Genomic DNA, 14,537 nt, shown 5'->3' on the forward strand with positions numbered 1-14,537 from the left:
AAATAAAGGTGTTCTCGACTAGCTTACCTGGTTAAATAAAGGTGTTCTCGACTAGCTTACCCGGTTAAATAAAGGTGTTCTCGACTAGCTTACCCGGTTAAATAAAGGTGTTCTCGACTAGCTTACCTGGTTAAATAAAGGTGTTCTCGACTAGCTTACCTGGTTAAATAAAGGTGTTCTCGACTAGCTTACCTGGTTAAATAAAGGTGTTCTCGACTAGCTTACCTGGTTAAATAAAGGTGTTCTCAACTAGCTTACCTGGTTAAATAAAGGTGTTCTCAACTAGCTTACCTGGTTAAATAAAGGTGTTCTCAACTAGCCTACCTGGTTAAATAAAGGTGTTCTCAACTGGCCTACCTGGTTAAATAAAGGTGTTCTCAACTAGCCTACCTGGTTAAATAAAGGTGTTCTCAACTAGCTTACCTGGTTAAATAAAGGTGTTCTCGACTAGCTTACCTGGTTAAATAAAGGTGAAATACATTTTGTTTTAAACTCTGTCAAGGAGATGTGTCGCGGTGCACGAGGCAAACGGTGGTCACACCAGATACTGACAGGTTTTCTGATCCACACCCCTATCTGTTTAAAACTGTTATCTTTGACCAACAGATGCATATCTGTATTCCCAGTCATGTGAAATCCATAGATTAGGACCTAATTAATTTATTACACTGATTTCCTTATGAACTGTAACTCAGTAGAATATTTGAAATGGTTGGTTGCGTTTCTATTTTTGTTCAGTATACCTTGGTATGTTTTATGTCTGTCTGACTGTCCCTGTCCCACTCTCCCCCATCTCCAGTATGTTCTGCAGTGCGTGTGACGGGCTATGTGATAAGATCTGTGATGAGAAGGTCATTGACTCCGTGGACGCGGCCCAGTCTCTGAAGGGATGTACCGTCGTCAAGGGCAACCTACAAATCAACATCCGTAGAGGACGTAAGTACCTGTTATAGTACAGTTATATATCACTGCCTGTTATAGTACAGTTATATATCACTACCTGTTATAGTACAGTTATATATCACTACCTGTTATAGTACAGTTATATATCACTACCTGTTATAGTACAGTTTATATATCACTACCTGTTATAGGACAGTTATATATCACTACCTGTTATAGTACAGTTATATATCACTACCTGTTATAGTACAGTTATATATCACTACCTGTTATAGTACAGTTATATATCACTACCTGTTATAGTACAGTTATATATCACTACCTGTTATAGTACAGTTATATATCACTACCTGTTATAGTAGGGTATATTATATATCACTACCTGTTATAGTACAGTTATATATCACTACCTGTTATAGTACAGTTATATATCACTACCTGTTATAGTACAGTTATATATCACTACCTGTTATAGTACAGTTATATCACTACCTGTTATAGTACAGTTATATATCACTGCCTGTTATAGTACAGTTATATATCACTACCTGTTATAGTACAGTTATATATCACTACCTGTTATAGTACAGTTATATATCACTACCTGTTATAGTAGGGTATATTATATATCACTACCTGTTATAGTACAGTTATATATCACTGCCTGTTATAGTACAGTTATATATCACTACCTGTTATAGTACAGTTATATATCACTACCTGTTATAGTACAGTTATATATCACTACCTGTTATAGTACAGTTATATATCACTACCTGTTATAGTACAGTTATATATCACTACCTGTTATAGTACAGTTATATATCACTACCTGTTATAGTACAGTTATATATCACTACCTGTTATAGTACAGTTATATATCACTACCTGTTATAGTACAGTTATATATCACTACCTGTTATAGTACAGTTATATATCACTACCTGTTATAGTACAGTTATATATCACTACCTGTTATAGTAGGGTATATTATATATCACTACCTGTTATAGTACAGTTATATATCACTACCTGTTATAGTAGGGAACAGTGAGAGGCAACAATCCTAACTCCTGTCTCCTCCTCTAGAGAACAGTGACAGCCAACGATCCGATCCTAACTCCTGTCTCTTCCCCTCCTCTAGAGAACATAGTGTCTGAGCTGGAGAGTTTCATGGGATTGATCCAGACAGTGACTGGCTACGTGAGAATCAGACACTCTCAGACGCTGGGCTCCCTGTCCTTCCTCAAGAGCCTCCGCTACATCAATGGAGAGGATCTGATGGACGAGTATGTTACCACATTATTATGGATCCTCATTCATCCTCATTCATCCTCATCCTCGTTCCCCCAGCTACCACTACTACTACTACTACTACTACTACTACCACTACTGCTACTACTACCACGACTACTACTACTACTACTACTACTAATACCGCTACTACTACCACCACCACCTTGACCCACCCTCCTCCTCCTCCTCTTCCTCTTCCTGGTGTTTATTATGGATCCCCATTAGTTCCTGCCAAGGCAGCAGCTACTCTTCCTGGGGATTATTATGGATCCCCATTAGTTCCTGCCAAGGCAGCAGCTACTCTTCCTGGGGTTTATTATGGATCCCCATTAGTTCCTGCCAAGGCAGCAGCTACTCTTCCTGGGGTTTATTATGGATCCCCATTAGTTCCTGCCAAGGCAGCAGCTACTCTTCCTGTGGTTTGTTATGGATCCCCATTAGTTCCTGTTGCCCCATTAGTTCCTGTCCCCACCCCTCTACATTCTGTCAGCTTTGTAAAGGAGGACCAGATCCCCACCCTCTACATTCTGTCAGCTTTGTAAAGGAGGACCAGGACCAGCTCCCCACCCCTCTACATTCTGTCAGCTTTGTAAAGGAGGATCAGGACCAGCTCCCCACCCCTCTACATTCTGTCAGCTTTGTAAAGGAGGACCAGCTCCCCCCCCCCTCTACATTCTGTCAGCTTTGTAAAGGAGGACCAGGACCAGCTCCCCACCCCTCTACATTCTGTCAGCTTTGTAAAGGACCAGCTCCCCACCCCTCTACATTCTGTCAGCAGGACCAGCTCCCCACCCCTCTACATTCTGTCAGCTTTGTAAAGGAGGACCAGCTCCCCACCCCTCTACATTCTGTCAGCTTTGTAAAGGAGGACCATGACCAGCTCCCCACCCCTCTACATTCTGTCAGCTTTGTAAAGGAGGATCAGGACCAGCTCCCCACCCCTCTACATTCTGTCAGCTTTGTAAAGGAGGACCAGCTCCCCACCCCTCTACATTCTGTCAGCTTTGTAAGGAGAATCAGGACCAGCTCCCCACCCCTCTACATTCTGTCAGCTTTGTAAAGGAGAATCATGACCAGCTCCCCACCCCTCTACATTCTGTCAGCTTTGTAAAGGAGAATCATGACCAGCTCCCCACCCCTCTACATTCTGTCAGCTTTGTAAAGGAGGAATCATGACCAGCTCAGCCCAGCTCCCCCCCTCTACATTCTGTCAGCTTTGTAAAGGAGAATCATGACCAGCTCCCCACCCCTCTACATTCTGTCAGCTTTGTAAAGGAGAATCATGACCAGCTCCCCACCCCTCTACATTCTGTCAGCTTTGTAAAGGAGAATCATGACCAGCTCCCCACCCCTCTACATTCTGTCAGCTTTGTAAAGGAGAATCATGACCAGCTCCCCACCCCTCTACATTCTGTCAGCTTTGTAAAGGAGAATCATGACCAGCTCCCCAGCTCCCCCCTCTACATTCTGTCAGCTTTGTAAAGGAGACCAGCTCATGACCAGCTCCCCACCCCTCTACATTCTGTCAGCTTTGTAAAGGAGAATCATGACCAGCTCCCCACCCCTCTACATTCTGTCAGCTTTGTAAAGGAGAATCATGACCAGCTCCCCACCCCTCTACATTCTGTCAGCTTTGTAAAGGAGAATCATGACCAGCTCCCCACCCCTCTACATTCTGTCAGCTTTGTAAAGGAGAATCATGACCAGCTCCCCACCCCTCTACATTCTGTCAGCTTTGTAAAGGAGAATCATGACCAGCTCCCCACCCCTCTACATTCTGTCAGCTTTGTAAAGGAGAATCATGACCAGCTCCCCACCCCTCTACATTCTGTCAGCTTTGTAAAGGAGAATCATGACCAGCTCCCCACCCCTCTACATTCTGTCAGCTTTGTAAAGGAGAATCATGACCAGCTCCCCACCCCTCTACATTCTGTCAGCTTTGTAAAGGAGAATCAGCTCCCACCCCTCTACATTCTGTCAGCAGACCCCTCTGCATTCTGTCAGCTTTGTAAAGGAGAATCATGACCAGCTCTCCCCACCCCTCTACATTCTGTCAGCTTTGTAAAGGAGAATCATGACCAGCTCCCCACCCCTCTACATTCTGTCAGCTTTGTAAAGGAGAATCATGACCAGCTCCCCACCCCTCTACATTCTGTCAGCTTTGTAAAGGAGAATCATGACCAGCTCCCCACCCCTCTACATTCTGTCAGCTTTGTAAAGGAGAATCATGACCAGCTCCCCACCCCCCATTCTGTCCCTCTACATTCTGTCAGCTTTGTAAAGGAGAATCATGACCAGCTCCCCACCCCTCTACATTCTGTCAGCTTTGTAAAGGAGAATCATGACCAGCTCCCCACATTCCCCTCTACATTCTGTCAGCTTTGTAAAGGAGAATCATGACCAGCTCCCCACCCCTCTGCATTCTGTCAGCTTTGTAAAGGAGAATCATGACCAGCTCCCCACCCCTCTACATTCTGTCAGCTTTGTAAAGGAGAATCATGACCAGCTCCCCACCCCTCTACATTCTGTCAGCTTTGTAAAGGAGAATCATCTACATTCTGACCAGCTGACCAGCTCCCCACCCCTCTACATTCTGTCAGCTTTGTAAAGGAGAATCATGACCAGCTCCCCACCCCTCTACATTCTGTCAGCTTTGTAAAGGAGAATCATGACCAGCTCCCCACCCCTCTACATTCTGTCAGCTTTGTAAAGGAGAATCATGACCAGCTCCCCACCCCTCTACATTCTGTCAGCTTTGTAAAGGAGAATCATGACCAGCTCCCCACCCCTCTACATTCTGTCAGCTTTGTAAAGGAGAATCATGACCAGCTCCCCACCCCTCTACATTCTGTCAGCTTTGTAAAGGAGAATCATGACCAGCTCCCCACCCCTCTACATTCTGTCAGCTTTGTAAAGGAGAATCATGACCAGCTCCCCGCCCCTCTACATTCTGTCAGCTAATCTGCTTGGTTCTTTTAATGGTTTGTTTTGAGGAATTTCCTCTTTCACTCTCTCTCTCTCTCCGTCGATGTGGCGTTGAGTGTTGCCATGGTAATCAGGTAGCGTATTGAGTGGTGTGTGTAGGGGAATGCTAGGAGGGGTTCCTCTGCGTAGGTTGTCCTTGACAACGAGCCCTGAACCCTTGCTCAACTCTCTAATTGTAAATGGATAACGTTGGAGAACTCTGCCTTTCAGTCCGTATTACAACTGTCTCTGCATGGCTATTCTATCACAATATGGAGCTATAGGGTTGGTATAGGGTTCACCTACATAGAAGACACTGTCCTCTGCTGTTGTCTGAGAGTTTCATTAACAATGTCTCAATCATGCACATTAAAAGATCCTGTCAGGTGTTTAAGTTAATACATCTGCATTTTACATTTAGGTAGCAGCATACCACCCTGCATCCCACTATGTTAGGCAGCAGCATACCACTCTGCATCCCACTATGTTAGGCAGCAGCATACCACCCTGCATCCCACTATGTTAGGCAGCAGCATACCACCCTGCATCCCACTATGTTAGGCAGCAGCAGCATACCACCCTGCATCCCACTATGTTAGGCAGCAGCATACCACCCTGCATCCCACTATGTTAGGCAGCAGCATACCACCCTGCATCCCACTATGTTAGGCATCAGCATACCACCCTGCATCCCACTATGTTAGGCATCAGCATACCACCCTGCATCCACTATGTTAGGTAGCAGCATACCACCCTGCATCCCACTATGTTAGGCAGCAGCATACCACCCTGCATCCCACTATGTTAGGCAGCAGCATACCACCCTGCATCCCACTATGTTAGGCAGCAGCATACCACCCTGCATCCCACTATGTTAGGCAGCAGCATACCACCCTGCATCCCACTATGTTAGGTAGCAGCATACCACCCTGCATCCCACTATGTTAGGCAGCAGCATACCACCCTGCATCCCACTATGTTAGGCAGCAGCATACCACCCTGCATCCCCCACCTGCATTATGCAGCAGCATACCACCCTGCATCCCACTATGTTAGGCAGCAGCATACCACCCTGCATCCCACTATGTTAGGCAGCAGCATACCCTGCATCCCACCACCCTGCATCCCACTATGTTAGGTAGCAGCATACCACCCTGCATCCCACTATGTTAGGTAGCAGCATACCACCCTGCATCCCACTATGTTAGGTAGCAGCATACCACCCTGCATCCCACTATGTTAGGTAGCAGCATACCACCCTGCATCCCACTATGTTAGGCAGCAGCATACCACCACCCTGCATCCCACTATGTTAGGCAGCAGCATACCACCCTGCATCCCACTATGTTAGGCAGCAGCATACCACCCTGCATCCCACTATGTTAGGCAGCAGCATACCACCCTGCATCCCACTATGTTAGGCAGCAGCATACCACCCTGCATCCCACTATGTTAGGTAGCAGCATACCACCCTGCATCCCACCACCCTGCATCCCACTATGTTAGGTAGCAGCATACCACCCTGCATCCCACTATGTTAGGTAGCAGCATACCACCCTGCATCCCACCACCCTGCATCCCACTATGTTAGGTAGCAGCATACCACCCTGCATCCCACTATGTTAGGTAGCAGCATACCACCCTGCATCCCACTATGTTAGGTAGCAGCATACCACCCTGCATCCCACTATGTTAGGCAGCAGCATACCACCCTGCATCCCACTATGTTAGGCAGCAGCATACCACCCTGCATCCCACCACCCTGCATCCCACTATGTTAGGTAGGAGCATACCACCCTGCATCCCACTATGTTAGGTAGCAGCATACCACCCTGCATCCCACTATGTTAGGCAGCAGCATACCACCCTGCATCCCACTATGTTAGGTAGCAGCATACCACCCTGCATCCCACTATGTTAGGCAGCAGCATACCACCCTGCATCCCACTATGTTAGGCAGCAGTATACCACCCTGCATCCCACTATGTTAGGCAGCAGCATACCACCCTGCATCCCACCACCCTGCATCCCACTATGTTAGGTAGCAGCATACCACCCTGCATCCCACTATGTTAGGTAGCAGCATACCACCCTGCATCCCACTATGTTAGGTAGCAGCATACCACCCTGCATCCCACTATGTTAGGCAGCAGCATACCACCCTGCCTCCCACTATGTTAGGTAGCAGCATACCACCCTGCATCCCACTATGTTAGGCAGCAGCATACCACCCTGCCTCCCACTATGTTAGGCAGCAGCATACCACCCTGCATCCCACTATGTTAGGCAGCAGCATACCACCCTGCATCCCACCACCCTGCATCCCACTATGTTAGGTAGCAGCATACCACCCTGCATCCCACTATGTTAGGTAGCAGCATACCACCCTGCATCCCACTATGTTAGGTAGCAGCATACCACCCTGCATCCCACTATGTTAGGCAGCAGCATACCACCCTGCATCCCACTATGTTAGGCAGCAGCATACCACCCTGCATCCCACCACCCTGCATCCCACTATGTTAGGTAGCAGCATACCACCCTGCATCCCACTATGTTAGGTAGCAGCATACCACCCTGCATCCCACTATGTTAGGCAGCAGCATACCACCCTGCATCCCACTATGTTAGGTAGCAGCATACCACCCTGCATCCCACTATGTTAGGCATCAGCACTAAAGTGGTTAAAGTTGGGTTGTTACCACCCTGCATCCCACTATGTTAGGCAGCAGCATACCACCCTGCATCCCACTATGTTAGGCAGCAGCATACCACCCTGCATCCCACTATGTTAGGTAGCAGCATACCACCCTGCATCCCACTATGTTAGGCAGCAGCATACCACCACCCTGGATCCCACTATGTTAGGTAGCAGCATACCACCCTGCATCCCACTATGTTAGGCAGCAGCATACCACCCTGCATCCCACTATGTTAGGCAGCAGCATACCACCCTGCATCCCACCACCCTGCATCCCACTATGTTAGGTAGCAGCATACCACCCTGCATCCCACTATGTTAGGCAGCAGCATACCACCTTGCATCCCACTATGTTAGGCAGCAGCATACCACCAGCATGGTACCACATACCATGCTGCTGGAAGTGGTGTTGGAGGGCCAGTAGGAGGCACTCTTTCCCAATGCCCCAGGGCAGTGATTGGGGACATTGCCCTGTGTAGGGTTGCTATCTTTCGGATGGGATGTTAGACAGGTGTCTTGACTCTGTGGTCACTAAAGATCCCATGGCACTTATTGTAATAGTAGGGGTGTTAACCCCGGTATCCTGGCTAAATTCTCAATCTGGCTCTCAAACTATAAGTCACCTAATCATCCCCAGCTTCCAATTGGTTCATTCATCCCCCTCCTCTTCCCTGTAACTATTCCCCAGGTAGAATGTGTTCTCAACTTGTTAAATAAAGGTTAAATAAATATGTTGTTGCTGTTGTAATATTGCCTCTGATTCAACTGTAAACCACAGCAGCAACATGTGTTGTGGTGGTTTGGATGAGATGGATCTGCCAGGGCAGGCCTAGATAGTATGACCTTGCTTTGTCTGCTCCTTCGTTGCTCTCGCTAATGGGCCACCTCAACCTCACGGAGCGATCGGAAAGATCGGCATCCGAGGTCACGAGAGGGCCTTGGCCTAAACCCCCACCTCTCCTCACCCGTCCTCCCCCTCTCCACTTCCCCTCGGCCTTGTCTCTCTCTGTTTAGTTATCTGCTCCAAGGCTCACTGCATTCCTGCCATTCCTGAGTCCTCACGGAACTAAAGTGGTTAAAGTTGGGTTGTTCTACTGTCCCTCTCCTCTCTCATTTTCTCTGTCTTCTCTCCGTTTGGCCCTGTTAAAATCTGCCCCTCTCCTCATTTTCTGTCTTCTCTCCGTTTGGCCCTGTTAATATCTGTCCATCTCTTCTGGTACTGGTCTGTACAGGCAGGATGCAGTAATATTATAATAATCATCTAATCACAAAGGACCATCAGACTGCAGGGTTAGTGTGGTGGGGACCATCAGACTGCAGGGTTAGTGTGGTGGGGACCATCAGACTGCAGGGTTAGTGTGGCGGGGACCATCAGACTGCAGGGTTAGTGTGGTGGGGACCATCAGACTGCAGGGTTAGTGTGGTGGGGACCATCAGACTGCAGGGTTAGTGTGGTGGGGACCATCAGACTGCGTTTGGGGACCATCAGACTGCGGTTAGTGTGGTGGGGACCATCAGACTGCAGGGTTAGTGTGGTGGGGACCATCAGACTGCAGGGTTAGTGTGGTGGGGACCATCAGACTGCAGGGTTAGTATGGTGGGGACCATCAGACTGCAGGGTTAGTGTGGTGGGGACCATCAGACTGCAGGGTTAGTGTGGTGGGGACCATCAGACTGCAGGGTTAGTGTGGTGGGGACCATCAGACTGCAGGGTTAGTGTGGTGGGGACCATCAGACTGCAGGGTTAGTGTGGCGGGGATCATCAGACTGCAGGGTTAGTGTGGCGGGGACCATCAGACTGCAGGGTTAGTGTGGCGGGGACCATCAGACTGCAGGGTTAGTGTGGCGGGGACCATCAGACTGCAGGGTTAGTGTGGCGGGGACCATCAGACTGCAGGGTTAGTGTGGCGGGGACCATCAGACTGCAGGGTTAGTGTGGCGGGGACCATCAGACTGCAGGGTTAGTGTGGTGGAGACCATCAGACTGCAGGGTTAGTGTGGTGGGGACCATCAGACTGAGAGGATATTTCTGTTTACTGTTGGTGACTCCCTGTTCTTTCTCCTCCTTACTCCCTCCCCATCTCTCCTCCCTCTACCTCTCCCTCTCTCTCTACCTCCCCACCTCTCTCTCCCTCCCCACCTCTACCTCTCTCTACCTCCCTCTACCTCCCCACCTCTCTACCTCTCTCTTCCTCCCCACCTCTCTACCTCTCTCCTCCTCCCCACCTCTCTCCCTTCCTCCCCATCTCTCCACCTCTCTCCCTCTCTCCCTCCCCATCTCTCTCCTCTCTCCCTCCCCATCTCTCTCTCTCTCTCTCTCCCCACCTCTCTCTCCCTCACAACCTCTCTCTCTCCCTCCCCAACTCTCTACCCTCTCTCTCCCTCCCCACCTCTCTCTCCCTCACAACCTCTCTCTCTCCCTCCGCACCTCTCTCTCCCTCCCCACCTCTCTCTCCCTCCCCACCTCTCTCTCCCTCCCCACCTCTCTCTCCCTCCCCACCTCTCTCTCCTCCCTCCCCACCTCTCTCTCCCTCCCCACCTCTCTCTCTCTCTCTCCCCACCTCTCTCCCTCCCCACCTCTCTCTCCTCTCTCTCCCTCCCCACCTCTCTCTCTCTCCACCTCTCTCTCTCTCTCTCTCTTCCTCCCCACCTCTCTCCCCTCTCTCTCCCTCCCCACCTCTCTCTCCCTCCCCACCCTCTCTCTCCCTCCCCACCTCTCTGTCCTCTCTCTCCTCCCCACCTCTCTCTCCTCTCTCTCTCTCCCCCTCCCCTCTCCTCTCTCTCTCTCCCCACCTCTCTCTCCTCTCTCTCTCTCCCCACCTCTCTCTCCCCTCTCTCTCCCTCCCCCCACCTCTCTCTCCCTCCCCACCTCTCTCTCCCTCCCCCCTCTCTCTCCCTCCCCACCTCTCTCTCCCTCCCCACCTCTCTCCCTCCCCACCCTCTCTCCCTCACAACCTCTCTCTCTCTCCTCCCCCTCCCCCTCCCTCCTCTCTCTCTCTCCCTCCCCACCTCTCTCTCCCTCCCCACCTCTCTCTCCCTCCCCACTCTCTCTCCCTCTCTCTCCCTCCCCTCCTCCTCTCTCTCCTCTCTCTCCCTCCCCACCTCTCTCTCTCCCACCTCTCTCTCCTCTCTCTTCCTCCCCACCTCTCTCTCCCTCTCTCTCCCCCCCTCCCTCTCTCCCTCTCTCTCCTCCCTCCTCCCCACCTCTCTCTCTCCCTCCCCACTCTCTCTCCTCTCTCTCCCTCCCCACCTCTCTCCCTCCCCACCTCTCTCCCTCTCTCCCTCCCCACCTCTCTCTCCCTCCCCCCACCTCTCTCTCCCCTCTCTCTCTCTCCCCACCTCTCTCTCCCTCTCTCTCTCCCCCCTCTCTCTCCCCACCTCTCTCTCCCTCCCCACCTCTCTCTCTCTCTCTCTCTCTCCCCCCACCTCTCTCTCCCTCCCCACCTCTCTCTCTCCCTCTCTCTCTCCCCACCTCTCTCTCCTCCCCACCTCTCTCTCTCTCTTTCTTTCCTCCCCACCTCTCTCTCTCTCTCCCTCCCCACCTCCCTCTCCTCTCTCTCCCTCTCCCCCTCCCCTCTCTCTCCCTCCCCACCTCTCTCTCTCTCTCTCTCTCCTCTCTCTCTCTCCCCACCTCTCTCTCCTCTCTCTCTCTCCCCACCTCTCTCTCTCCTCTCTCTCTCCCCTCCACCTCTCTCTCCCTCCCCATCTCTCTCCCTCTCTTCCTCCCCCCCTCCTCCTCTCTCTCCCTCCCTCACCTCCTCCCCCCTCTCTCTCTCCTCCCCCCTCTCTCTCTCCCTCCCCACCTCTCTCTCCCCTCCCTCTCTCTCTCCCACCTCTCTCTCTCTCCCCACCTCTCTCTCCTCCCCACCTCTCTCCCCTCCTCTCTCTCCCTCCCCACCTCTCTCCTCCCCTCTCTCCCTCCCCACCTCTCTCTCCTCTCTCTCCCTCCCCACCTCTCTCTCCTCTCTCCCTCCCCATCTCTCTCTCCTCTCTCTCCCTCCCTCTCCTCTCTCTCCCTCCCCACCTCTCTCCTCTCCCTCCCCCACCTCTCTCTCCCTCCCCTCCCCTCCCTCTCTCTCTCTCCCCACCTCTCTCTCTCCTCTCCCCCCCTCTCTCTCTCTCTCTCTCCTCTCTCCTCCCCATCTCTCTCTCCTCTCTCTCCCTCCCCACCTCTCTCTCTCCTCTCTCTCCCTCCCCACCTCTCTCTCTCTCTCTCTCTCCCTCCTCCTCTCTCTCTCTCCCCACCTCTCTCTCCTCTCTCTCCCTCCCCACTCTCTCTCTCCTCTCCCTCCCCACCTCTCTCCCTCCTCTCTCTCCCTCCCCCCTCTCTCTCCTCTCTCTCCCTCCCCACCTCTCTCTCTCTCTCTCTCTCCCTCCCTCCTCTCTCTCTCCCCACCTCTCTCCCTCCCTCTCTCCCTCCCCACCCTCTCTCTCCCTCCCCACCTCTCTCTCCTCTCTCTCCCTCCCCACCTCTCTCTCCTCTCTCCCTCCCCACCTCTCTCTCCTCTGTTCCTCCTCTCCGCCCCCCAATCCCCTCAGCATGTATGCTTTCCATGCAGTAGACAATCAGCACCTCCAGTTCTTGTGGGATTGGACCCAGCACAACCTGACCATCCGGGCCGGGAAACTGTTCTTCCGATCCAACCCTAAACTCTGCATGTCGGAGATCCGGAAGATGTGGCAGAGGACGGGCATCACAGAGAAGTTTGAGGAGGACGACTTCAGGAACAACGGAGACCGAGCAAGCTGTACGATACTTTATTTATATTATACTGTACTATACAGCTCTATGATATTATACTGTACAGCTCTATGATATTATACTGTACAGCTCTATGATATTATACTGTACAGCTCTATGATATTATACTGTACAGCTCTATGATATTATACTGTACGGCTCTATGATATTATACTGTACGGCTCTATGATATTATACTGTACAGCTCTATGATATTATACTGTACGGCTCTATGATATTATATTGTAGTATACAGCTCTATGATATTATACTGTACTATACAGCTCTATGATATTATACTGTACTATACAGCTCTATGATATTATACTGTACAGCTCTATGATATTATACTGTACAGCTCTATGATATTATACTGTAGTATACAGCTCTATGATATTATACTGTACAGCTCTATGATATTATACTGTACAGCTCTATGATATTATACTGTACAGCTCTATGATATTATACTGTACTGCTCTATGATATTATACTGTACGGCTCTATGATATTATATTGTAGTATACAGCTCTATGATATTATACTGTACGGCTCTATGATATTATACTGTACGGCTCTATGATATTATACTGTACGGCTCTATGATATTATACTGTACAGCTCTATGATATTATACTGTACTGCTCTATGATATTATATTGTAGTATACAGCTCTATGATATTATACTGTACAGCTCTATGATATTATACTGTACGGCTCTATGATATTATACTGTACGGCTCTATGATATTATACTGTACTATACAGCTCTATGATATTATACTTTATATTTAACAGCTCTATACTATACAGCTCTATGATACCATACTTTATATTTAACAGCTCTATACTATACAGCTCTATGATATTATACTTTATATTTAACAGCTCTATGATATTATACTTTATATTTAATAGCTCTATACTATACAGCTCTATGATACTATACTTTATATTTAACACCTCTATGATACCATACTTTATATTTAACAGCTCTATACTATACAGCTCTATGATATATACTTTATATTTAACAGCTCTATACTATACAGCTCTATGATACTATGCTTTATATTTAACAGCTCTATGATACCATACTTTATATTTAACAGCTCTATACTATACAGCTCTATGATACCATACTTTATATTTAACAGCTCTATGATACCAGCTTTATATTTATAGCTCTATACTATACAGCTCTATGATACTATACTTTCTATTTAACAGCTCTATGATACCATACTTTATATTTAACAGCTCTATACTATACAGCTCTATGATACTATACTTTATATTTAACAGCTCTATGATACCATACTTTATATTTAACAGTTCTATACTATACAGCTCTATGATACTATACTTTATATTTTACAGCTCTCTACTAAACAGCTCTATCATACCATACTTTATATTTAACAGCTCTATACTATACAGCTCTATCATACCATACTTTATATTTAACAGTTCTATACTATACAGCTCTATGATACTATACTTTATATTTTACAGCTCTCTACTATACAGCTCTATCATACCATACTTTATATTTAACAGCTCTATACTATACAGCTCTATGATACTATACTTTATATTTAACAGCTCTATGATACCATACTTTATATTTAACAGCTCTATACTATACAGCGCTATGATACTATACTTTATATTTAACAGCTCTATACTATACAGCTCTATGATACTATACGTTATATTTAACAGCTCTATGATACTATACTTTATATTTAACAGCTCTATACTATACAGCTCTATGATACCATACTTTATATTTAACAGCTCTATGATACTATACTTTATATTTAACAGCTCTATACTATACAGCTCTATGATACTATACTTTATATTTAACAGCTCTATACTATACAGCTCTATGATACCATACTTTATATTTAACAGCTCTATACTAT

The 14,537-nt window shown here is 48.2% G+C and overlaps 1 protein-coding gene across 3 annotated transcripts in view; it reads left to right on the plus strand.

Annotated features, from left to right (window-relative positions):
* LOC112224871 (insulin-like growth factor 1 receptor) overlaps positions 1 to 14,537 on the plus strand; it is a 107,581-nt gene that overhangs the window by 42,515 nt on the left and 50,529 nt on the right. For all 3 annotated transcript variants that reach the window (XM_042317111.1, XM_042317112.1, XM_042317113.1), the window contains exons 5-7: positions 800 to 936; positions 2,048 to 2,192; positions 12,404 to 12,612. In XM_042317111.1, the coding sequence (XP_042173045.1) occupies positions 800 to 936; positions 2,048 to 2,192; positions 12,404 to 12,612 (491 nt within the window). The remainder of the gene's footprint in view (positions 1 to 799; positions 937 to 2,047; positions 2,193 to 12,403; positions 12,613 to 14,537) is intronic.

Source organism: Oncorhynchus tshawytscha, unplaced genomic scaffold (genome assembly GCF_018296145.1).
Source record: "Oncorhynchus tshawytscha isolate Ot180627B unplaced genomic scaffold, Otsh_v2.0 Un_contig_1501_pilon_pilon, whole genome shotgun sequence".
Classification (NCBI taxonomy): Eukaryota; Metazoa; Chordata; class Actinopteri; order Salmoniformes; family Salmonidae; genus Oncorhynchus; species Oncorhynchus tshawytscha.